At 38.0% G+C, this 25278-nt stretch overlaps 1 protein-coding gene across 8 annotated transcripts in view; it reads left to right on the plus strand.

Moving 5' to 3' along the window:
- Positions 1 to 25278, plus strand: part of CADPS2 (calcium dependent secretion activator 2) — a 318752-nt gene that overhangs the window by 282714 nt on the left and 10760 nt on the right. For all 8 annotated transcript variants that reach the window (XM_064446439.1, XM_064446493.1, XM_064446432.1 and 5 more), the window contains 3 exons: positions 3058 to 3141; positions 3250 to 3282; positions 12884 to 12991. In XM_064446439.1, the coding sequence (XP_064302509.1) occupies positions 3058 to 3141; positions 3250 to 3282; positions 12884 to 12991 (225 nt within the window). The remainder of the gene's footprint in view (positions 1 to 3057; positions 3142 to 3249; positions 3283 to 12883; positions 12992 to 25278) is intronic.

Consider the following 25278-nt stretch of genomic DNA (forward strand, 5'->3'; position numbering starts at 1 on the left):
CAGTATAACTTTTTAATGAGGTTTTGCTCCACAGACCATTTAATTTAAAAATATTTTATAAGTTGCTGCTCCTTGAAATTGACTTTGTAGGGTTTTTGTATTTAAAAAGAAAATATGTTTTTACATGATATAGGTACTTGGAGAATAAGTGAAGAAAACATTGACAACGTCTTACGTTACTGTAACACTCCACTCCAGCAAGACTTAAATGCTTGATATAAAAGAAAAGCTTTCAGTCCCTAATAGTTTGAAGGGCACAGCAAATAATGGCAGAACAGAAGGATAAGACATTTTGTTATCTATGTATTGCAAACTACCCAGAAATATCTGATTTTCAAAGTAGGAGGGAGAAGCTGTACATTTACAATTTGTGAGTTAGTGAGAAAGAAATAAGACAGTGGTCATACTTTCATCAAGCCTTCATTTTCACTTGTTACTGCTGGCTGACACATGGTGGGGGGAGCAGGAATCTCCTTTTGGATTGACACCCACCACGCCTGCACAGGAGTTGAAGAGGAATGTTTTTGTAGAATTGTTGTAGAAGTTTAAGCTAAATATGTCCACTTACTGATAAATGTGTAAAAACCACACATATTTTTCTCTCTAAAGTGAAGTTTTGATGTAAATGTAACTACAAATGGTTCAGCTCAACAGTTTCGAGTTTTATATCCCGCCTGTCATCACTCCAAACTGACCTGTCAGTTTATGGGTTTAGTGTTTTTGAAGAGGAAGAAAGGGGAGTTTAACCAGAGCAAATCATGCTATTAAAAGTTAAACCTTTTAATTATTTTTTTAATATCTGAGATTATAGAAGGAAGAAAATAGTCATATCCCTCCTGAATGTATGTACAAGAAATTCTAGAGACAACTGCTGTCAATACAGAGGGATTTGCATTACTAGGTATCACATATACTATTGCCAGAGGTTGAAATCTCAGAACAGGAAGCAAATATTCTGTGTCACTGGCTGATCATTAGAAGCTTAACCAGGCTCTCCTTGCTGGAGATATGAAATGTCAATGATATCCCGATTGCTTCTGTTTCAAGGCAGAAACAGAAACCTCTGAGGGTACAGAGGAAAGCTGATGTTTCACTCTTGGTTTTGGCCAGGAAATATGCACATCAATGTGCATAATATCCATGTGTGTTCATTTTTTTCATCTAATATATTTTCTTATTTTTTAGCCTTTGCCTCTGTATTATTTCCTTTGTGTTCCAGTGGAATAATGTTTCAATAATTGTTTTTCGCTGCAAGTCATCTATGAAAATGTAAAAAGTGCTTCCATTTCAGTAAGACTTTACTTGGTAAAGACCATATTATGTATTTACGCAAGACTTACCGAGCCAATGCATTTAACAAATCACAGGAATAGCACAAAACGGTGAAACAAAGCACAGTGTGTCTCAGGGTAACCAATTCAGAGAATGTGAGGCATACGCAGAAACACTCTTAGAGCTTCACGTCTCCGTACACTGAGATCTCAGAAAACATCTTTCCAGCTTCATAACTAAGCCTTTCGTTTAAATGGACATCCTTGACACGGCAGTGTTTTGCTCTCTCTTCTTTTGTGTCCCACTTGTATTGGAACCATTTGTTGGCACTATGGACACCATGTTGTTTGTGAGATCAGCCCCTTCCACAGCGGATCTTTGCACAGTAAGATTGAACACCCTTCTGCAGAAAGAATCCTTGTCAGTCAGATAAAATGAGTTAAAGTATGAACGGCAGCTTCTCACAGGCTTGCAATGGCAAAGCATAAAGCTGGTATTTGGTCTAATACAGGGACTGCAATTATGCTGTGCATGGGGTGCAGAAACAACTGCCACCCTTCCTCATGATGTGGTTTTATTCCTTGATCAGCACCTACATACTGATGTCTTAATTAATCACAGTAAATATGACAGGTTAGATTGATAAATGACAAATGTAAGTTTGCACTTGCTCCTGCTCCTTGAACTGTTAAGAGCAGGGCTTATTGTAAAGTGATGATCTCAGTTCCTCTGGAGGTGACACTGTTGTGACACTGTTACAGTGCCCATTAACAGTATGCCAGATGGAATTTTGTTCTGTCCTCACACTCATAAAATGATACTAGTAGTTGTGGGAATGACTGTGTTGGGAGAAAGGGATGACTTTTAAAACAATCTTCATATAAACTGCAAGCAGTTCATATGTGTAAAATAAATGTGCACGAATACAACAGCTGACGGATATTTTATGTTATATACCATGAATAACGTGAGCAACGTAACATCACAGAGGGATGTGAGAAGGGGATTTGTTTGTTTTAAGGCTAATTGGGGGGAGTTTAAACATTAAGGCTATAATTAATGCAATAAGATATTTTTCTTTGTCAGAAATAAATTTTGGCAAAAATGCCTTTTCATGCCACTTGCTGAGGAGTCACGCTACTCAGAGGATCGCAGGTGAAAGTATGGGGGAAAGGAACCACACCATACCAGAGATTTGGGTCCCACATTTTCTTGCCCCTTCTTGGCCATGTAGTAGCAGTTCAACAGCACATGCCATTGCTGAAGATGAGCTGACAGAAAACTCTAGCACTATTACACTGTTAGGTGAAATCAGAGCTGGGTTTCTACTCAGTAGCAAAGATAAAAGGAATATGATACTGAGATCACCACCTTTAACAATTGTACTCCATCATCTCTGAAGCCATGACCTTAGAAACTGGGGTCCTAGAAAATAATATGTTTTCTACCCAAAATACATGTTGGGTGCACACAATCCTATATCTAGCCACATGTGCTAGAGGCAGCAAAGTGGTGCCAGACCCACATCAGCAGAGTTTTGGGGCTGGGTTTCTATTTCTGCAGTGGTTCAACAATGATTCCCATCAGTTCGCTTCATAGGTGAAGCTGAGAAAAGAAGGTAGTCCTCAATTTCAGCACTCCATGAGATGTAGAAAGTGATCAGATTTACAGTTTGCATTGCCCTGATGAATAATAAAAATCTGAGGAAGAAAAATTCACATTCTCATTGAGAAGATTTACTTTTCATATTGTGCATTTAGATTTTTCTCTGTGCTTTTCCTCCAGGTTGTTTCGGTGTTAGAAGGTGTACTGTCTAAACTGTCAAGATATGATGAAGGAACTTTCTTCTCATCATTAGTTTCATTCACTGTAAGTGTTTGAATACAAAATGGTTCTGTTCTTCCTGTGCATAATTCTGAAATTGTGCATAATCTGTAGTAATAAGCACTTACTGTGTGTTCTTTTAATTTTCTAAAGGTGAAAGCAGCTGCAAAATATGTTGACGTTCCTGTAAGTACAACCGTTTTAAATTATTTTTTCTAGTGTTCATAATAATTCAAAAATTAGGGGTTTTGTTAGCTCACATTTTTTATTGTTGACATTTTGCTTTCCTACAGAGATTCATTATAGCTTTACACAGAGTATTTAAACAGCCACTACAACCCTCAGAGGGCATTTCATTTCCCTCAAGCAATGAGTAACTCTCAACGCAAAGCTTAGAAAGGTTATTCTCAATGCACTTTTTCAGTTGTGGAGGAGTGAGGATTGTAACTTAGATACTCTTTTGTAGGGGTCTTTCCATCACTTGGCTAAATTGTTTAGATGTATAGGATAAGCAACAAGTAAAAAGCATCATACCTGAATATCCATTATTTATTGATTTCTTACTTCAGGACCCAATCCCGATTTAGTCCCTTGCTTCCTAAATCTCTATTTGATTTACCATTGCTTATGCAACGTTGGTGTGGTATAAGTAAAAACTAAAAAGGGTACCTGTTGGAGCCCTTTTTTACATAAAAGTAAAAATCAGCTATTTGAGTATTTTTATTAGAGTATCATAGTAGAATATCTTTTCTTTAAAAAAGCAAGGAAGAGGTTATCAAATATTTTCATTATCACTGTCAATAAATATCCTTTGTTCTCATCCCTTTTTAATGTGATTCCAAAACAATCTTATTTTCCAAGCATAACAAAAAAAAAACCCAAAGGTTATTATGTTAATGACCTTACAAAAAATAAAATTACAAATATAGAAAAACACCAGACATGCTAGACTGTATGGTGGCCAGAAATCCTTTCAGTAGTTCTATATTTAAGAACAGAATACATGCAAGCTTAAATTAAATTATTTTTAATCCATGCATCCAAAGATAAAAGGAAAAATCTCAATTTCTAGAATTTGTTATTTTGATATCTTTATCTTTGCTTTACTCATAAGACGACAAATTGTAACGCTTCTTTTGAGATTATGTTTTCAGAACTTTTTTCTTATTTGGCTACGTGTGGCCTTTTTGTTGAATGGTATAAATGTTCTTGTGTTTTATAAAAAAAGGAAAAAAAGTAGGCCCAATCTTGCATTCAGCAGAACAACTTCACATCAAATCTAGTTAATCTAGAATATCTCTTGTTAATATATTGTGCTGTGGAGCCGCTCCAAAAGGTCCTTGGTGGTGCACTTAAGACTTAAAAGCCTAAAGAAGAAATTACTGAACAAACTAGAAATTCATTTACTTCTTTCAGGTAACATGAAAAGCTCTCAAATTACATAGAATATCTATGAGAAGGAGGTGTCAGAGTCTTTTACCGTTGGCCTGGATATGTCGACATTGAAGTTAACGACAGAGACTGAAAAATACCTTTGTCACAAGCTCAGGGGAATATTGAGTCAGGTCATGCAGGAAGGCACTGTGACAGGGAGGGGGGAAGGCAGAGCAGGGAGGTGGTTGCTGGAGCCCCATTGCCTTTCTTGCATTCACTGAATGGTGTTGCTTGGCCTGAAGAGATGACCAGATTGTAGACAGGCTATCAGGATCCTTGCATTTTTACAGCCCCTTCGCTTTTCAGCTATCCCACACACTTTTCCCACAGCCCAAGAGGTGAACTGGACTGTAGTACTTACAGTTGCAAACTACATGCGTAAACTGTATTTCAGGGTGGCTGTGGATCTGACCAAGCAAACATTTTCCAATTCTGGAGGACATTTTTCCTGGGCTGAAGGGTTTGATAGGCTGGTGCTTGGTTTTGCTTATTCCCATTCTTCCCCTTTTTGTGAAGATGCAGTTGAGCCAAGAAGAGCTGTTACTGTCACAACTGACAGCAAGTGTCCACTCTGAATAGGGTCTAAAGTCACTGCTTGTGGAAGTTACAAATTCCAACTGCAAAAGGAGGCTGTAAGTCATCACATTACAAGGTCATCTCCTGGGCTCACAACTGAAGTGAGAAGTGGAAAGGGGGGCAGCACAGGGTGAGGAGTTTACGCTGAGCTCTTCGTCATGTGATGGCAACCTAGCAAGCCTGCACTGAAGTTAATTGAATGCCTCGTGTGGCTGTATTTTGAACTGATATAGTTTAAAATCCCTTCTTGTCCCTCCTTACCATATAGCTGCATATATGGAAGGGACTTAAAGGTGGCCACAGTAGGCCCTTTCTTTTGATATAGTTGCAAATACGTGCAAAATTGCACTTCATTAGATGACTGCATTCTGCACCCATACCCCACCTCCATTCAGGGATCACACTGGGTCACCTTAGCGCTGTCCTTGGGGTCCCTGAAAGAGATCACTTGGCAGATCTACGGAGAAGGGGGGGCGGGAGGGAAGTGGGGCAAAAGGCCTTTGGGGTTTGAGTATGTGAAGTCAACAGGGTTTTTGATTACCAGGGTCAGTGTTTGGCAAAGAGGGAAAAATATTCTGGTTTACTGTGAAATAAGAAGAAACTAACTAGACAAAAGAGATGTTAGAAGAAAATGAAGGTAGTACAGAGCAGAATGTTTTAGAGAAAGGATGAGAGATAAAGGGGGTTAAAAAGTTAAAAGGTAAATAAAAATAGAAATAATAAAGGATTCAAAAAGAAGGAGGACATTCTTGGATGATTTTTAGTCGTTTTGAGGAAAAGGATAATTCTATTAATATTGAGAGGATTTAGACATTAAATAGTTGGGCACAAAGTTGCACACACACCAGAAGCGTCTTTCAACTTCTCAGGGCCAGAGTGGGAAATGTAGACCCAGACTTGCAGTTCATTTGGCAGATATACTTGTAAAAATGTTGTTATCTACCCTTCCATTCATTAATCTTGCCAGAGAATTATTAATAACTCCATCCCAAAAAAGTTTCGTCTTTTTTTTTAACCTGTTTAAGAAAGCATTCAACGTAAGCCTCCATTTTCCAGAATGCTTTTATGAAGTGGGTCGTACTCGGTCACAAAGAGCTCTCATGGTTTTCCCCAGCCATTGTGTATAGGGCTATATGGACACTGTGTATGTTACGGAAACTGAAACAGCAACAGAAATACTAGGAACAGTGCCACATAATCCAGACTAAGAAGAGTAACAGCGGTGGAGGCTTATGATTTCCTAAAAATAATAACCAAAAAAATTTAGTTGCTATTACGTTCTTTTTGTTGGTAATTGTCACAGTACACTATGCTCTAAAGTGAAAGAAATTGTGGCTGTTGTGGCTGCTGCACATGTGAAAGAAACCAAATGTTCAGAGGAAAATAATACAAACATTACAAATATAAGTAGTACGTCAATGATGCAATTTGTTCTCTTGTTAATGCTACGTTTTGATGTTTGGGAATGCAAGAGCTGATTTAGGTTACATTTCTTTTAAAAAACAACTCACCCAGATCCGCTATAACCCTTTTATTAGTTTCTCTTAAAGCCCAAGCAATCCCTAGGAGATGTAGAAGTACAACATGTCTAATTTTTTCCTTTTTTTGATATTCTGTTCACAAAGCCAGTTAGTTAATGAGAATAGGGAAAGAATGCAGTAGATCTAAGGGCAAAAAAATGGATATTGTTAATCTCAAATGATTATTACTCCTCAGTCATGTAGATAGTTTCATTGTGTTCGGTTTCTCATCATGTAAGTCACTTTTGCACACAGATAGTTGTGTCTCTAGCTGGTCATTTCCACACACATTTGCCTTATTTACAAATATAACCAAAGCAATTACTCATACAAATTGAGCATCCAGTTACATGCATATTTATATACTGCTTTTTTGTTCGGAAAGGTATGTTTAAATCCCTTTGTAGGAGCCAGTAATCTATGCCAGTCATGTAAAGGGCACAGAAGGAACCTAATCCTCCCTCACTTCATGTAGGCCACCTGTCATACCAAGTGCAGAGAGGCCATTTGAAGGACCCAGAGCTGACAGCAGTGCACAGCTCGCACAATGCCAGGCCCCTCGCTCCGCTCTTGCCTTTATGCGGGGATCAAAGGTATGAAAAGGGGCCTCACACATGTGCCAGCATTTGACTTATGGGGTCCTGTAGAGGCCAAAGTAGGAACTCTGCCTCCTACCAGGCACATGCACATTGCGACCTTCCAGATACCTCCATTTCCAAATATCTCACTTGTATTGCATGGCCTCATTTAGCTGGTTTTAAGAAGCAAATGACTTTTTCTGGGAAATCGGTGTTTATTCAGGTGGGGCCATACTGTGCCATTCATTTTTAAGCAGGATTTACTTGGAGACCTCTGTTTAAAAATAAAGAGCACAGAACAGTCATTAGCCTCATGATCGGAGCTTCTCCTGCCTTCCTCCTCCTCCTCCTCTGTATACCCCAACCTGGCAACTGACTCTTCTGGTGTCAGATCCGCAAAAAACAAGCTACTGCAGAATGGGAGGGAAAGCCCTGCATCATCTGTTTTAATTCAGCAGTGTTTGTGAGATACCTCTTAAATGGAGATCAGAAGGATGGCTGCTAATCAGTAGGAAAGTTAAAACAACATAGTTATTTGGGGGGAAAAAGCATATTTTAATACCTGATTTTGTCATAGTAACTGTAGTGTTTTGAAGACCTTTTGCCCTACAGAATCGAGATCCTGGTGCAAACACTTGCACGCCTGTGTTGCCCCATAAATGCAATGAAACTGCACTACATGAAAAAGTGTTTGTGTAAATGCTTACAGAATCACAGCTTAAGTTCTGCATGAAAGTTCTCAAAATACATGTTTAGCCTTTGCCAAGGTTTCTTTTTCATCTACAAGAAGATGTACTAGAGGCAGGGAAAATGCATTGTATTTTTTCATTAAAGCAAAATATTATTTTTCATTACCATGTGAGAATAAAATGTTACATTTTTAATCGATTGATTATACAAATGATGCATCTTCCTGCCTGACTTATATATTTTGATTTGTAAGAAATGAAGGGAGCAAGGTTCTTGTCATGGGTACAAATAGTTTCTATTCCAAAAATATTTTAATTATATTTTAATTCTGTCATTCCAAAGCCCAAGTGATGAGCCTTGCAGTTATTTAGAGGAGAAATTTCAGGCAGCGAAATTTTCCAATGTGCTCTTTCATTTGGTTGTGGACACTGAATAAGGAGCTCCTGTGTTTCTCACAATAGCCCCCTCCAGCTCATCACTCCTTTTCATTTCATTGTTATATCCACGCTGTAGTTAAAACGTCTCCCTCCAGGACGCAGGGGAGGCGAAGGGGGTGGAGAGGAAAGCAAACACAAAATGGGATGAAGTTTGTTATTATATAGTTAGTCTCTAGCATCTGTTCTCATCTTTGAAAGATGAATGCTTTGACAGGGTAGCAACTAGGTAAAACTAGATTTTTTTTCTTGGTAATATCAAGAATACAAGTTTGTTTAGTATTCTCTGCTGCTAAGAAATGTTCTGTGACAAATGCCAAAGTGAGAATAAACATAACTCAAGTATTTACAAACGCACACAGGTTTTATTGAGATTTGTGACAAACTGTTGCATTACAAAAAGCTGTGCAGAAACTTCAGTGTATCTATCCTATAGGGAAAGCCTAATACTAGTGGCAGTATTAAGCTGGTTTCAAACCTCTCAGCAGCAAAATATTTGAACGCCTAGAAATCAAGGCAATGCAGCATTGCTTTTGACTAAGTGCCTCAGGCAAATTTTGCCAGTGGGAGCAATGTGTGTCGATCATAATACAGCTTCCACATCGTCTTGGAAACTGGAACAATTTCTTTTAAAATTTGCCTCATTCTTAAATAGACACTATGCTAGTGCTTTCTTGTTTAAGGGGGAAAGTTAAGATGTTTCTTCTTTATCTGAATTTGTTGCTACGAAAAAGTGCCTGTCGATCTGGACCCACCTACCAGTGAATAGTAAAAGAGACAACCTGCACCTGTGGGATTAGGTGCAGCAGCAGGAAGTAAGCGCACTTGCAGTATATAATTAACAAGGATTTTTTTTCTCCCCAAACAGCATGTTCATCTTGCCAGGTTAACTAGTGATTAACCCTAAAAAAGAATGTGCTGAAGCCTACACCCTTGTTTAAACTCATTCACTCGCCGGTGTATTCAGTTACTTGTGTAACCAGCGACAAAGTAACCCTATTTACAACTCTTCATTTCCTGGTATTTTATTTGATGTCTTTGTGTTTCCAGTTTCTCCATTCATCTCTTTGTTTGGTTCTCTTTCATTTTCAGATAGGCAAAACATCTTGTCTGCTGTTCTGAATAAAACAAACCTACAATAACTTTTTATATATCATATAAAAACACTTTTTTACTTTGGGAAGTTTTCGGACAGAATACCTTTTTTTGTACTTATCTGGATAAATATACCACGTTAAATTATTCTCCCAAAGATGTGCAAATAACTCTCTCCCATTAACTTCAGCAGATGTTCTGCCAGAGATTCAGAGGAGCAGGACTTTTTATTTTGGGTATAGAAGTGGAGACCGAGTTGCTTAAGTCAGTCTGATGTTAGTCATTACTAACATTTCATTAAACGCCCCATGTAACAGTTACTTAAAACGTGTCTCAGTTTCTATCAGTTTGTCTTTTAAGGTACATCCAATTCCTTTTTCTTTTTTATATATATTCTATGTTAGCCTAGGATTTTTATGAAGTTTAATAACCCAAAATAGTAGAGGAATGATAGGATCGTGTAATGAGAGGTTCTCATCTAACAGATGAACCCTGTTTAAAAAAAAGTTAAAACATTAAATATATAGCACTAAGCCTGTTTTGATACTTAAAATAGCTTTCTTGTCTTCTCTTGCATGTTTAGAGAAAGCAAATAAATTCAGTGCAGGCAATGTGGAGAGATAATGGAGCATTTGATGTACTGTTGGTTCGTTCAATGTTTAATGTGTGTTTTGCCCACCATGAGCAGAGATGGTTAGCTTGCAATGATTTTGGTGAGTTTTTAAAACAGAGAGTTGTGGTGTTGGAGCATTGGTAACTTCTTACCCAGACATATTTCTACTGTAGGCAGAAACTGTTTAAAAGGAAAATTAATTTTTTTTCCACAGCAATTTCAAAGATAATTATCCTGCACACATTAAAGAAGGATGAAGTGTTTTAAAGAACTGTAATTCTAATTGGTAAATGTCACCAGCTGTTGCAGTTACTCTTACTTGTGTATATTCTTTTAATGATTACACTCCTATGCCACAAGCTACATGAAAATACATTCCCTAGGTGTGAAATTCCCATATGTCACAGCTTCAAGACTAGGTAAACATCTCAAAGATAAGGGGAGAGTTAATGCTGATGGGAAATGTTATTTTTCTAGCTTTGGCCGTCTGCAAGATGAACATTTTTTATTAGACTTAGTAAATGAAAGAATTGCATGATTCAGAGAACCATTTGGTTTTAGCATTCAATGGAAGATTCATTTTTACATTTAAGATATAATCTCCAAGAGCTATAATCGGCCTTTCATTTGTTAGATTATCTTCTTTACCCACCGCCCTGAGATTTTGAAATATTTTCCATTATGTCTCCAAGTTAAAACTAGTCCAACTCCTATAAATTACCTATCAAATTTCAGAAAGTACACAAGGTTTCAGTGCTGGCTGTATTCTTTTCTACCATCACAAATGAGTATACTAAGGGAATATGTTCAGCTTTCTGTTTTAAATCTCTTAAATCACTTTATGATTTAGTTTAATTTAAAAACATTTCTGTCATGTTTTAATAAAGAAGGCATTTTTATGAATGAAATCTATTGGTTTCTGTGAAACAGGTTTTCCAACAGAAAACCATTTTATCTATTGTAATCTTTCTTTTTTGTTTCTATGTTTAGGATCAAGGTGTGTACCTCAGATGTAAATATAAATGGCCCCGCTTTCCTCTTAAGAGTTATGGATAGGCATGTATGTATGTGCTAGGTTTTTTAAATGAGTTTTCATTGCCCCTGCAATGACCAATCTAAATGTGCAGGAGACGTTTCAGTTTTTCACTGTGGGTTTTGGAGATGGTAGGACTGTTAAACTGGACCATCATTCCACATTTAACTCTTACTTTTAAGCAATGAAACTGCCATTGATGCACATGTATAAATGAAAAAGAAAATCTTCTTATTTTGAATCATATTCCTAAACGTGTCTGTGGCAGAACCAGGAAAAAAGAGGTGAGGCTTGTGATCCAGGAGGTTTCATTCACTGCAGTTTTGAGGGGAGAATGCTCTCATCCTATTATTGTAATGGCAATTTCTGGACAGGTATTAGTTTGAGCATGTTGCACCTTTCTTTCCCTCTTGTGCTCAGACCTGATTATATACATTACAATATATTACATACAAGATAACAAAGAATGAGAAAAATTAAAAGTTATCCACTTGTAGACTAGGAAGGAAGCCTTACTATAAAATTATATGTAAATATTTTAACTATGTGTTTATGCATACAGGGCTTAAAATATGCTAAATATTCTGCACATACAGCTTTGTATGTATGCTGTTTTCTGACAATAACAGTTTCTGAAAAATAGAGATGACTTATGCCTGGGAATCCAGGGACAGGGTATAACTGCTTTTGTCCTCCTTCCCTAGAGCTGTTAATTATTCTGTACAGAGTCAGTCTTAGACACATCTGAATGCTTTATAAATAGCTTTGTGCTAAGGCTTACTGTACAGTATCATAAAACTTAGCTTCTTTGGCATGTCACAAACTTTAAAAACTATTATTTGGGAGCAAGTGATACTTTTACAAACTTGCTCACATAGAGGGCATTTACAGAAGACTTTCCAAAGTGCTTATGTTCGTTCATGGTTAGAGAAAGGTGAACTCCTGACCAGCTCTGCATATGCTGCCAGGAAAGGGGATGTTGCAGGCTTTAGTGTGGAACAACATTTTGTGGCTACAGAGGTCCAGAAGTCCCAGCTGGGCAGGAGAGAGCAGTTTCAGCAACCGCTCTGGCTGATCTGACAGTATCACATACACACGACATATCCTACCCTGTCCCATGTTTGGGAGTGTGGTATGAAAATTCTGCCTTCTCTGCTGTTCATACAGAGCATAGGTCGGTGCAAGGGAAACATTTTAGCCCTCATTCGTCTCCTATTCATCCTCTGAGCTGACTGTGCCAGCACTACAGTTTCAGAAAAATAGGGGTACAGGTCTACTTTCATACCAACCTTTTTATGCCATTGCTCTCAGGGAAATGCTTGAACTTAGTTTGAATCAGAATTAGTAGAAGTTAACCTCAAATAAAAATGCAGCTGTACATTGGAAGCAAAACTGAGGCAATGCAAAAGGAACAGAACACTTTTCTTTTAACCATTTTCTGAATGTGATAGCAGGATACCGTGAGGGAGGAGTAGCTATGACAGCCTCACTGACAAAAAAGGGGAAGATGTCCAAGTTTGCAACTGGCATTACCAGAGCCAAGGCTTCATTCAATTACATATGACAGTGAACATTTATGATTCGAAGCACCCATGAATTACAACACTGAGTACTTTATTAATAGTGAACCCTCCTAAAGTTGGTAACTAACCCAGAATTCACAGCAGGTTTAGTAAATGCATTTTATACATGTCTGAACATTGTAACGTAATCTCAGTTTCCTTCATGTTTAGGTATAACTTCTTATAAGTCTAGTTGTTGAGGGGTCTCTCTCTTTCCCTTCCCACTACTTCTTCCCCTTTATGTCTCCACAGAAACCAGGGATGGATCTAGCGGATACCTACATTATGTTTGTTCGACAAAATCAGGATATACTTCGAGAAAAGGTCAATGAGGAAATGTACATAGAGAAGTTATTCGATGTAAGTAACTACCCTTTCAAAGCTAGCTGGTATCACTACTGCATCAGATGGGATAAGTCACATTTTGCTGATACTCAACAAGCCGTTCAGATGTTCTTCCCTGTTGATCATTTTTTCTTTTGCTTTTTATTTACCATCTTCAGATGCCAAGGGTGGCCTTTCTTTACACATTTCTGCATGAAATTTTTAAGTGCTAGAAGGCATAAATAAAATTGGTAGATTGTTATTTGAAATAGTCATTTTTCCACTGTGAGTAGTCCAATTTTATTCCATCTTTTGATTTTGAATGTGTTAATGGAGAGAACTGGATTGGTGTGGTTTGTGGACTCCATTGCAGACCTAATTTCCCTAAATCACAGAATCACAGAATGGTAGGGGTTGGAAGGGACCTCTGGAGATCATCTGGTCCAACCTCCCTGCTTGAGCAGGGACTCCTAGAGCAGGGGGCACAGGAACGCATTATTTTGCTGTCTGCTCGTATACAGAAAGAGGCCAGGTATGCCAGGTATATCTACTGGTACTTTCATGGAATGACTTTTAGAATTTTGTTTTATGGATTTTTAGTTTAAGACACAATTTCTTAAAGTTGACCAAACATTTATTGAATTGGCAAACTCGTTTTCAAAATTCTAATCCCACTTCTGCAAGTTCAGAGTAATCCTCCTCTTCATCCTCAAGGCCAGCCTGTATCTTCGCAATAATTTCCCTCAACTTCGATACTGGCTTCCGCAGCCTCCTCCACTCATTCCTTTGCCCTGATTCTTCCTCTTTTTGTTAGAAATGATCGCCTACTCTACCAAAATTTTCCTTATACAAGGTCTCCTATAAGGCCATTGGCAACACTCTCGGGCATATTTCTGCTCATTCAAGTTCTGACCACTAATTTATGTCTAGTATGTCCCTTTCTGAGTTGTCTGAAGGAGAAGCTGTAGGCAGCTGAAACTGTACCTTCTGTATAAATTCAAAGCACTACGCATGTAAACTATGTCTAAAATAAAAGTTATTTTATTATAAACTTGGATCAATTTACATGACACTGATGTCAGTCACTTATAATTATGCAAGGATTTGAACAGGGAAAGAAGTCATCCCTGGCAGTGTGCAATGCAATTTATTACAAAACAAATTCTGGAACACAATACAGACTTTGAAGTGTATTTATTTGTGTGTCATCTCCTAAGTATTTTAGGAAGCTTAGCTGGCAGTTTCATTTAATTATGCAAGTTACAGCAAATGTTTTCATAACAGCAATTCACAGCCTTTACTGTGACACTACACTTGTGGCAGTCACAGAAGGTCCCATAACATAGACTCTCAGCCATGGTATGTCATGTCAGTGTTTGTTGTTTGTTAGACTGGGTGGTCAAAATGAGGCTTATCTCTCTGATTTTATATTTCCAGACACTCCGAGGCAGCTTTACAAAAAAAAAAGTATCATCTGTTTTAATAAGCTAAGTGCTAATATGTGTGAAAAGAATGATTTTATAAAAGCTTTGATGCCCTGCAGGGGTAGAAAAATTATCATCCATCCAGCTGGCACCTTCACAAAGTACTAAAACCATATTAGCAACTTCTGCTTCAGTTTGCTTTTGCACTGAATCTGCAAGCATATGTTTCATTTTCAAGATTCTATTTTTTGTTTTTCTTTGGGGTTATTTCTGCTTATGTTGTAATTTTCTGAATGTTAATAAAATTACGTGCCTAAGGCCAAGTCTAAGTCTCACTAGAGAGACCACATTGACTTCATTGATGTAGTGGGATTGGACCAAGCCTTAGGCTATGTCCATAGCAGTAGACTGGCCAGGGCCTGGGCTCGGGCCTGAAAATTAGCAGGTGATCATCCATACCGGTAAGTCATCAGCATGGTTCATGGTGTGATTTTGGGTTAGGCCAACTAGCACTAACCCAAGGACAGACCCTCAGTACAATTGGGTTAGCATGGGTTGAGGACCTCTTCCAAGTCTGGTTTCAGCAGTCAAGCTTTTCAGCACAAGAAAACATCTCCTTGTACGTACGGATGCAAGCCATGACACAGCACTTGCCTTTGAGACGCAAAACCACTCTTGTCCACTCCTAGTCAGTAGTGTGCATTGTATGCTGTCATGGCCAATGCTTGTAGCTGTAAGGAAAGAAAAAAGATGTACATTATAAATGTTCTGTGTATCAGATATCTACTTGTATCTTTATTTTTCTTCATATATGGTGGTATCACATTTCTACACAACATCACACTAGGAGATATAACCAATTGGTCAGAATCAGATAAGTGCACTAGTAAATATGTAAGCTTATAGCTTGCAGAAATTTAAAACAAAGACATCTCACTCTGTTAACTCACCTTTCGAGACGTTAATTCAGATTTAGAACAGTATGACTGAGCAAGATTTTGCCCATGATTTTTGGAGGGCTTTTTAAATTAGTGATATAACAAAACCTACGTACAGTTTATCAATTCAATTCTATCCAGTTATATTTCAGCAGAAAGAATAGAATATGTACAAGTTTTTGTGCAGATATACTTCAAGCCATCCAACTGGCTACAGTTGTAGATCACTGTTGATTTCCTCTTAAAATACATCATACTTCTATCAGCTAAGAAATCATCAGCCAAGCAAAATAGGAAAAGTGCGTGTCTGTGTTTCAGGCAGGGAGACACCTCATCCAGAATGACAAAAAACACAAAATTCTTCTGTATGCTAGAAGTGATAGTTATAAATATAGACAAGAACAGACCTCAGACACTATTTTAATCCAAAAAATGTGTACTTACAAACTATTTATGCACAGGTTTCATTGACTTGATTCAGGGCTGCTGTGTACTGACAGCTATTACAGTGACTGGGAGAGCAGGATGTCTATCATACAAAGTAATGTACAGATCAAAGAAGATCATTTAAATTGAAGAATAGTATTGATACAGGCAGAAATGTCTGCCAGTGGGTCACAAATGCATTGAAGCTAGAGACTGGATAATTTTCTATCTGAGAAGTCTCAAACAAGGGAGAAGACAAAAAATGTGCATTATTATATGGTGGCGCTTGCTAAGCCTGGAAGAGCACTACCATGCTACAGAAAATGTGACAAATCAGAGGAATGGCATTTAAGCTTGAGATATGAATCCTTACGTATGAGAGAGGCTCAAATCTCCAGAGGACTTTGAAAGAAGACTGGGCTGCTAGTTTTTTCTGCACCATTTTTGAACCATTTAAATCATGCTGTGCTTGAGTACCTCTGCTGATCATGCAGCAGAACCACAGTGGGGTTTTTTTCCCTTCTTTTTCTCTGAATAACTTGGCTTCAGGGTGCATTTCATTCTTCACCTACTCTACAAGGGGTATAGACAGCACGCAGAACAGTATGGCTTGGTGCTCCTGGTAGCACTGGTATCTACAAGGTCAGTGTGCCATTGTCTTGTTCTGAAACTCAACTACCAGATTTGGAGTCACAGAGTTTTTTGCTTGAGCAGTTTGTTAGAGAAACTTAGGACTTTTTGTCTTCCTTTGTGGTGCAGGACATGGTCTTCTTAAGATCAGCTGGGAATTTTATCTATCGAATTCCTTCCTGTCACAGGAACTCAGGACATTTATCTCCTACTCTCATGCTGTAGCAGCTTAGTTTTGGGTTTTGCTTGTTTGTTCGTTTGTTTGTTTTTAACACCACAGATCTTAAAGAGCATTATAAAGGTTTTGTGACGTGTTGTACATGCAGATGGTCTGCGGTAGCTCTGGGCTAAACGTCTGCTCCATGTTCATGATTTCTGTAGGCTTAATTGAATGAGTGGTCCATGTAAATCCTTCCTATCCCATACTCCACTGAAGTAAACCAAAACGATGAAGTTACATTGGGACAAGTTTCTCTAATAAAGCAAACTTTTCTACCATGAATGCTGCAGTGACTCGGGTAGATTCAATGTATTACAACTAAATCATGAAAACAGGCACTACAGAGTTTGTTTAATGATTACGGTTTTTAATTATGATTAAAAGCATCACCCACTGAAACTTCTTTGAAGTTTAACCGCTTAAACCAAGAACTCATTTTTTAAAATGTTTAGTGAAATGTTTTGGAAACAAAGTTACTCTTTAATTTCTTCTTTTTTTTAAAACCAGTGTTTGAAAAATACTTATTTTCAGAAAAAGCTGTAAAAGTAGCAGTTGGCAAATTGGAAAATTAACTATTTAAATGGAATTACACAAACCTAGAATAAATCTAAAATCTTACTAATTATTATTAAGGCCGCTCTTATTTATAGAGATAATCTGCTGGAAAGATGATATAAGAACATTTGTGCAGCCTATCAAAGAACAGTGCTCTGTATCTGATCACGAAATTAACAGACATAAAAAATATCCAACTATGACATTCCCATGCGGTCTGGTTCTACACTACAAAAATCAGTGGGAGTTTTACCGTTAACCACAACAAAAGCCATGCTGTATCCATAAACATGCCAGGTTATCATCACTGACTAGACTTAGAATCATGTTTCTACCTGAATTTTTAAGATGGGACTAGTAATTCTTCCTACTCCTAAGCATTTTAAATTAAATTAGACTTACAATTTAAAAACTGCTTCCTTTAAAACAAAATTGGATTTTGTTAACAAACCCCAGATTTAAACAGAGAAGTTGTTTTGCATAAAACATCAATGCAATACTTACCTTCTGTAGTAACGTAAAGTTCCTAAGTGCCACTTGGGTAGATTCTCACTTTCTTGTACCTGTTAATTGCACATGAATCATGGACGTTCTTGTCTGAATACAGAAAAATTTCATTTCAAACATTTTCCCTTCAAAACCCTTCTTGGTTTATTTGACATTAAGAGCTTTATCGTACAGGTTATATTTGTGTTGGATCTGTTTTGAAAAACTTATAAACAGATGTATGATTCCAATTTTATTAAGGCTACATATGCAAATAATTGTTTGCTGCTTTGAGAAATAAAGAATGGTTTAAGAGAACAGTTCTAATGCATCAGTGTTTTACCATTGATACAACCTGAAGGTTTTCTGAATTTTTTAGGTTCTAATTTCTGGGAAACCTGTGCACAAGTGTACTGTAAACACATAGAGTAGTCAGAGTGCGCACCCTGGAAAGGTCGGCATTGGCAAAGAGGTCCCTTCGTTATCTTGTACAAGATGGTACCTGTTAGCAGATGTTGACTTTGGCCCTGATCGTCCATCTCTTAATGGGTGTTAAACTGGTGTGCTGTGGCTGAGTAGTCCTGTTGACTTCACAGGGACTGTTCATGGAGGTGAATGTGCCTTGTGCAGGGTACGATTCAATAAGCAGTGTAAGAGACGTTAATGGCAGGGAACTCGTACAACCTTCTTTGGAGTGCAGAAAGACTGAACGTCTTTATGAGTCGTATAAATTCTTAAGCACTCCAGATTTACGTAGCTGCTTTTAGCTTTTCTATTTCAAAATTTCAGATGTATTGTGATACTCTTTTTGTGTCAAAAAAATGCTTGTATTTTGTCTGGAACGTGAATTAAATGCTAGTATTGTTCCCATATCACAACCATTATTTTCTTTTTCCATTAGGGGCAGGGATGGACAATTTAAGTTCAATGATGTACTTGAGGATATTTGAGGTAGTAATTATTCTCCAAAGATTACTATGTCATGTACTTCATTCTATGCCTAAATGGAGATATGAAGTACTCAGCTGATTCATTTCTGTTTGCCATCATATCTGCAAGTATGTTTTTAGCGAACACTTTTTTCAGTTGCATCATTTTTATAAGTTTCTGACCTTTTACAAAAAATGTGTTAAAAATGTGCAAATGCTTCTCCCTGGCAAGTGAGTTAATCTTCAGCTGGTGTTACACAGCTAAGAGGAACACACATTTTAAATGAGTGTTCTGTAATACCAGCTCCTTGTGCTGTCCACGTCTACCTCAAAAGCACCATTACTGTAGTATTTAGTATTCAACAATGTCTTCCTATAAAACTTCAATTGTGATTTTTTTCCTCATTCTCAAATTGCTTCCTGTCACGTTAATTTCAACAAGTAATCTTCACTTTCATTGTTATGTAATTACTTGCAAGTGTGTGATTTGACAAAAGGTCTACTTTTTGATCTAGATTATATGCCAAGGCGACTTCAGCAAGTTGAGACTAGGTAGAACTGGTTAAAGGCCACATTTGAATCAAAAGCTGTGTTTGTATTAACCTCTGAGAAACATGAGAGGACCGTGCCTAATTACTTGAGAGAGACTCAACAAAAATGGATTGTAGCTTGTTGATCTTCTTATTTCTTTGATAACTCAGAATAATCTTCAAGAAATATGTGGGCTTCTTTCTCAGATTCTTGAAATTTGATCACAGCGCAAAATTGTCCTTTGGCGCAAACCCAGAAGTACACATCTTTGCATGATGCACCTGGACATATGTGGCAGGTCTGGTAGAATCAGCTAATTAACAACACAGGCTTAAACAGGCACCTCATCTGGCAGTGTAGTTAGTTGCCTGATGGTGCTCAGCAGGATTTGGTAGTGCTTTTTATTTTTCTATCCTAATGGTCTGCTGCCCACCTAATTTTGCCTTATTGTCAGCCACTACTTACCGCAGCTTGAGGCCCTCCCAGGAGGCTAAATTATTATCAAAGGATTAGGGAGATGTAGCCTTGCAGCTCTGACATTTCTGATTACTTGTCTATGCCAGAACACTAATTAGCTGTGACTAATTAAGAAAAATGTTCCTGCCATAGAAAACCATTTAAAAGAACTGAGAAGTAGAAAAGCAATTGAAAAGCTGAGCAGTGCTCAGATTTGCCGATGCTCTTTAGATTTTCACCAAAGTCTTAACTCACCTTTAATTATGTCTAATATTTTATAGGGAAAATAGAAAGCTCTTGATATGAGAACCACTCTCAGCTTTCTCTGGATCTAAAGACGTTCCTGTCATTTTAAAACAGTTTGTCATGTCTTTTTTGGTAAAAGAAAGAATTTTACAGAAAACCATAGGCAGCATCACCAAATTTGGACTGAAAAAGTGAATTATATTAACATGCTCAAATACATGAAACTATTCTGCAAGATGGAAGCAACATCTTGCAAATTTACTGTTCAAAGTCTTTTCGAAGTTCACTAAATTATTCCTGATGTTTTCAAGTAGATTCACCTCATTTTTGAGATAGAAATCTCTATTAAAAAAACAACAGTTCATTTGAAAGCTGAAAAAAGTAACCTCCATCTGATTTCATATGGATATAAGTTTTCTTTTATTTTTTTTTCTGGAATATGCTAAAAGAGGAGAGGAGTGCCCACTCTTGGAGGGTGCTGATTATGCCGCTATCAATCCAGCAAAGCTCAGTACTGTTGAAATCAATAGGACGAGAACACACTTAAAGCAAAGCATGTGCTTCAGAGTTCACTACGTCGGGATCAGAATATTCAGCACTTTGTAAGCTGTCCTACACTGTGGCTTAAAGTGTTTTCTCTGGAGGAAACCATATCACAATGGCTGTTTTTGATAGGATACATTTCCCCACTTCTTCATTTTTCAGGCAATTTTGAATTTCTGAATTTCCGTCTTGTTGGGAATCAAACAGCCCAAAACCAAATTAAAAGGGTTTTCTCAAGACATTATTCCCATAGTCCAGTCTGCATTTAGTATTCACAGAATGGATGTCTGCCACCTTTTTCACACTAATTTAATCATATTATTTAAATCTTCCCAGCAGGGGAGTAAGAAACTATGAAATAGATATTCTGATATCTTGCTAGAAGAGCTCTTTGGGTGTAAAAGGGAAATAGAGAATTATTTTGGGGGGACTAAATGTCATATCCTGATATTCAGAATTCCTTAAGCTGCCCTACCCCCTAATTTCCCAGACTTGTGAGTGAGAAGTTCACTTTCTTGAAAAAAAGAACAATATATAAATTGCTATAAAAAGACTATTTAAAATGTGCATCATGAGTCAAAAAAGGAAAACCAATGGAAAGAAATCCCAAACTCAAGATTTTAAAGCCAATCTGATTTTTTTTTTCTGAGGGAATTGTATCAGTCGGGTGGAACTGCAAGGTTTTTTTGCTTGTTTGTTTGGGGAGGGGCTGTAACATTGGGAGCTTCCAGTACAGTTTCCCTGTAGACATTTCTGGTCTATACTGTTCATTCATTTATTTAACTTAGTCAAATGCATCTATCCATCACTAAAAACAATAACAAATTCTATCAAATAAAAGAGAACTCCTTCCAACATCCAGGCACAATTTAGTCCTTTAACCTTTTTATCCTGCTAGGCACAAAGTAGCAGCATCTCATTCCAGGCACTGCATTTTTTTTTTTATCTAGATGGCTTGAAATGTGTCTAGCAACTTAATGGAATCAATTGAGCTTGGACAACTATAAAAATATAAAATAGCACTGAAACTTTAGATGAGTCTGTCAGTAAGTGTTAACTGTGGCTGCAGCTTTCACATTCTACGCGGTCAAGAGAAATCAATAAGGATTGTACCATTTATATTGTCTTATCTAATGTTTGTTCACCATGAAGTGCCAGGCACAAGCACCATCTAGGGAATATTGATTTCCTGATGTACTGTAATTCACACACATATAAACAGCAGGAGAACCTTGTGGTTTCTCAAACCTTACTTGCAGGCTTGATACTTCTATTTCATTTGGGTCAAGCTTAGCTTAAAAAGGAAAATCAAGCAAAACTCTGCGTAAGTGTTCACAAATAGACACAAAACCACATTGTTGATCATATTGCAACAAAAATAGTGCCAGAAAGTGTAAGAATAAACTAGTTTTACTATAACGAGTGTGGAGTAACAGATAGAGATTGCTATGTTGTAAATAGTACCAGGTGAGGATGCTGCAGATTGCTCTGCCAAAGTCAGTGATTCATCAGTGGAAAGAGCTTCTTAACCTGTTTGATCATGGGAAACTGAAGCTTTAGTGGTGATTTAAATGTACAGAAGTGTTGACCTGTATAGAGATGATTTCCTTTAAATAGTTTTCAAGTGTTTCATTGTATGTTTTCGTAATTTACACAGCATTGACTATCCTTTGTACTTACACTGTACTAAAAGCATTTAAAACGTGCAAGAAAGACAGGGCAAATAATGAATAGAAGAATCAGCTCCAGAAGAAAAAAGCAACGCAGCTGTAAAATCTGCATAGCTGAAAGAGTGCACGGGGGCACTAGGGTCAGAGATGGAAAGGAGCAAACCAGGCATCTGTCCAATCCAGGGACACTTTCTCCAAAGAGATGAGGGGAGGAGAGAAGCAAGAGGGAGGCAGGAGGCTGGACCTCTGCTCCACATTAGCACTGCTCAGTGTGGTGCCCCATCGATGCTGCGTAGGAGGGGAGTGGCTACACCGCTGTGCAACTCCCTAAGAACTTCACAGCTGCATCCAACCCATCATATACCACTACAATAACATACAGAGTAAACGGATGATAAGTCAAGATTGCTGAGGTGGAAAGAAATGAGCTGCCTGTAAATATTCACCCAGAGGAACCCAAAATGTTTTAAATACTCTAATTAAAATAAGTGCTTGACCTCGTTCCACATGGAGCAGGCAATCTAAGTAGAAGACTTCAGGGTACGAGCTACTAACATGAGTCAGTACCTAAAAGCTACAGCACAGACTTTGGCCCAGCTTTGGTCCACCTCGCTTTTGATACAAGGTAGAGATATTAATAGTATAGTCATCTTAAGGGAGAGCTGCAGCTCACAGGAGGACTCTGCCACCTGCCTGAGTCACCCTTTGCTGACACCTCACTCCAGGGAGTCCCCAGGGAGCCCAGATGACTGGGCAAAAGCAGGCATAGGTGTCTCAGTTACATGTCTTACAGGCAGAGTGAACCTGGACCTTTAACCTTACTAATGTTACGCACGCGCTTAGGAAGACTGCCTAGCATTTGAGCAGCTAAGCGCATTCCTAAGGTTTGTAAGACTAGAGCCTGACAGAATCACAGAATCACAGGGACCTCAGGGATCATCTAGTCCAAGATATCAAGAGGCCAGTCTTACAGTGAGTAGCAGCTTGGTCATTTTGCATTATGTTCATTTGTTTATTTTGAGGGTCCAAGCTGGCTCTCATTTCAAGGTCACTCAAGTGATGTTCCCCATTCTGTGCCTTGGAGGATGTTTGCAGATATACTCAAACCGCAACACAGCACACAGTGTAGCAAGACAGACAGTGTGTTTCCTCCAGAGAGTTTTAGCACCAGAGTAACCTGTGGAAGTACTGTTCACAGATGCACTTCGTGTGCACAGTGAAGTACAGAAACTGTTTGTGCTGTTAATCTCTCGTGGTCGTGAGCATTATTTTAGTACCTAGTGTTTAAAATCAAAACAGCAACATTACATATGTCCAGATACAGAAGGAAGTTATGCATGTCTAATTTTGCAAAATTCCATTTTCCCAGTGCATCTACCATATGTGAAGAAGCCAGAAAAAAACAAAGGTCACAAGCATTATAAAGTAGCATAAATATTGTAAATTGCTGTTTAGCAACCAATATATAATGCAGGGAGAGAGGAGTACTGTATATTTTGTATTAAAGATGTATATTGATTTGTGAATTGGCAGCAGTTCAATAGCAACTAGCCAGCTGCTAATTATAAGCCTAAAATATGAAAAATTTACTTTCCTCCTAAAAGATAAGCTTTTCATATATTAGATGTTCTTTGCTATTTCAGAACAATATCCTTTTTGCCTAGAAGTTTCAGAGATGCTTAATATGCTTTTAAATAAGGCCCATTCTCTATTTTCTTCTCATTACTCATTTCTGAAAACTAGCCTGCCTAATTTATTTCCTGTATTACCAAAATACCTCATCCGGCAACTGTTCACTTGTTTGTTGTCATAAGTCCTGCTGAACAGGGTCTTTCTGGCAAGGTTTGGGTTCCTCTTTCTGTTGAGCTCCTTTCCCTTTTCTGCTAGTTGCTTTTGGAGTGACAGTGGGAATCCTTCATTCAAACAGGGAAGAGTCTGACTAGAAACTGAAGCGTTTGTTTCATCAATTGGTCGTTCTTAAGAAAAACAAAATGTTTTTTGAGCTCCCTGAGAGGTTCATTGGAGTAATGGCACAAAAAAGGCAGAGGGAAACCAAAGAGTCCCACTGGAAGGAAGAAAACCTTTCTTCCTTGGCCAAGTAAGGGTGCAAGAGGCAAGTTAATAAATCTGCTACAATCACCAAAAAAAAAAGACGGGGGGGGGGGGGGGGGGGGAGGGGAAGGTGGTTTGTAACTAGGCACTTTGTATTTGAAATGATCAACCTAAAGAAACCGTGGTCCTGATCTCTTTATGACAAGAAGTATGCGTGTGGAAGCAGACAGTAGTATGTGGTTTCTTCCTTGCTTCTCCTTTCCTGGTACATGAGCTGTAATTTAGTCTGTGAACTTTGTGTGTTAGGTTGTGTAATTTTGTGCATTCCCAAGCAAAAGTTCAAAACTTGGCTTAGGATTTCAGGCCTAGAGGAGGAAGCAAAACATGGAAGCGGGTTGGAAGCCTGAGATGTTTCCAGGAAGATGCCTTGATAAGTGATGCCAAGCATTAGAAGTGTAAGACGCTGGTGGGGTGGAAGAGGTGTGTCAGGGGCTCTGTGCAAAGTAGGAGCACATGAGGGAGCTCAGGGCTACAGAGCAGTCCAGCAGAAATGAGTGATACAGCAACAGGGGGACTTTTGGACAGGTCCTTGAATTAAAATGTGGGAAGGAACTGCAGCAAAATGGGAGGCGGAGATAAATAGAGTTTTTTCATATAACATTTAATATTGAAATCGATCAATATTAGTGAGATCAATCATTTGCATTTTCCAGATCAAGGACTTTTAAATGTCTGATTTTTGGTGTAGGGAAAAGGCTTCATTTGTTTGTAGTGCCCGCCAACCCCATGGTTCCAACAAGGCTAACTCCATGGATTTTCCACTTGTGCTTAGTTTAATCTTCATTTCTTTCAGTCTTTCTTAAATGAAAATTCCTAGGGGGAAAAAATTGCAAAGGAATAAATGTAGTGGTGTCATGGTAACCCCCAAAACAAGTAGTATTCTCCTTGAACTTTGTAAATGTTTAAGAAAATGTGAAACTAAGCCCTCCAAGCCTTCCAGGGCTGATTGATGCCTGCCTATACTGATGCCTGGATATATATTACTATTGGATGATAGCTGAAGTACATTAAAGTACCCTTTCAGTGTTAATATTTGTATTGATTTATTTTACATGTTTTAAATAACAATAAAAGTAATGTGTCCTGATACAGTAAATATACAGGAAATGAACACAGAGTTGAAATAGTGCTCCATCAATGCCCATAGAATGGGGATA

This window comes from Phalacrocorax carbo, chromosome 1 (assembly GCF_963921805.1).
Source record: "Phalacrocorax carbo chromosome 1, bPhaCar2.1, whole genome shotgun sequence".
Taxonomy (NCBI): Eukaryota; Metazoa; Chordata; class Aves; order Suliformes; family Phalacrocoracidae; genus Phalacrocorax; species Phalacrocorax carbo.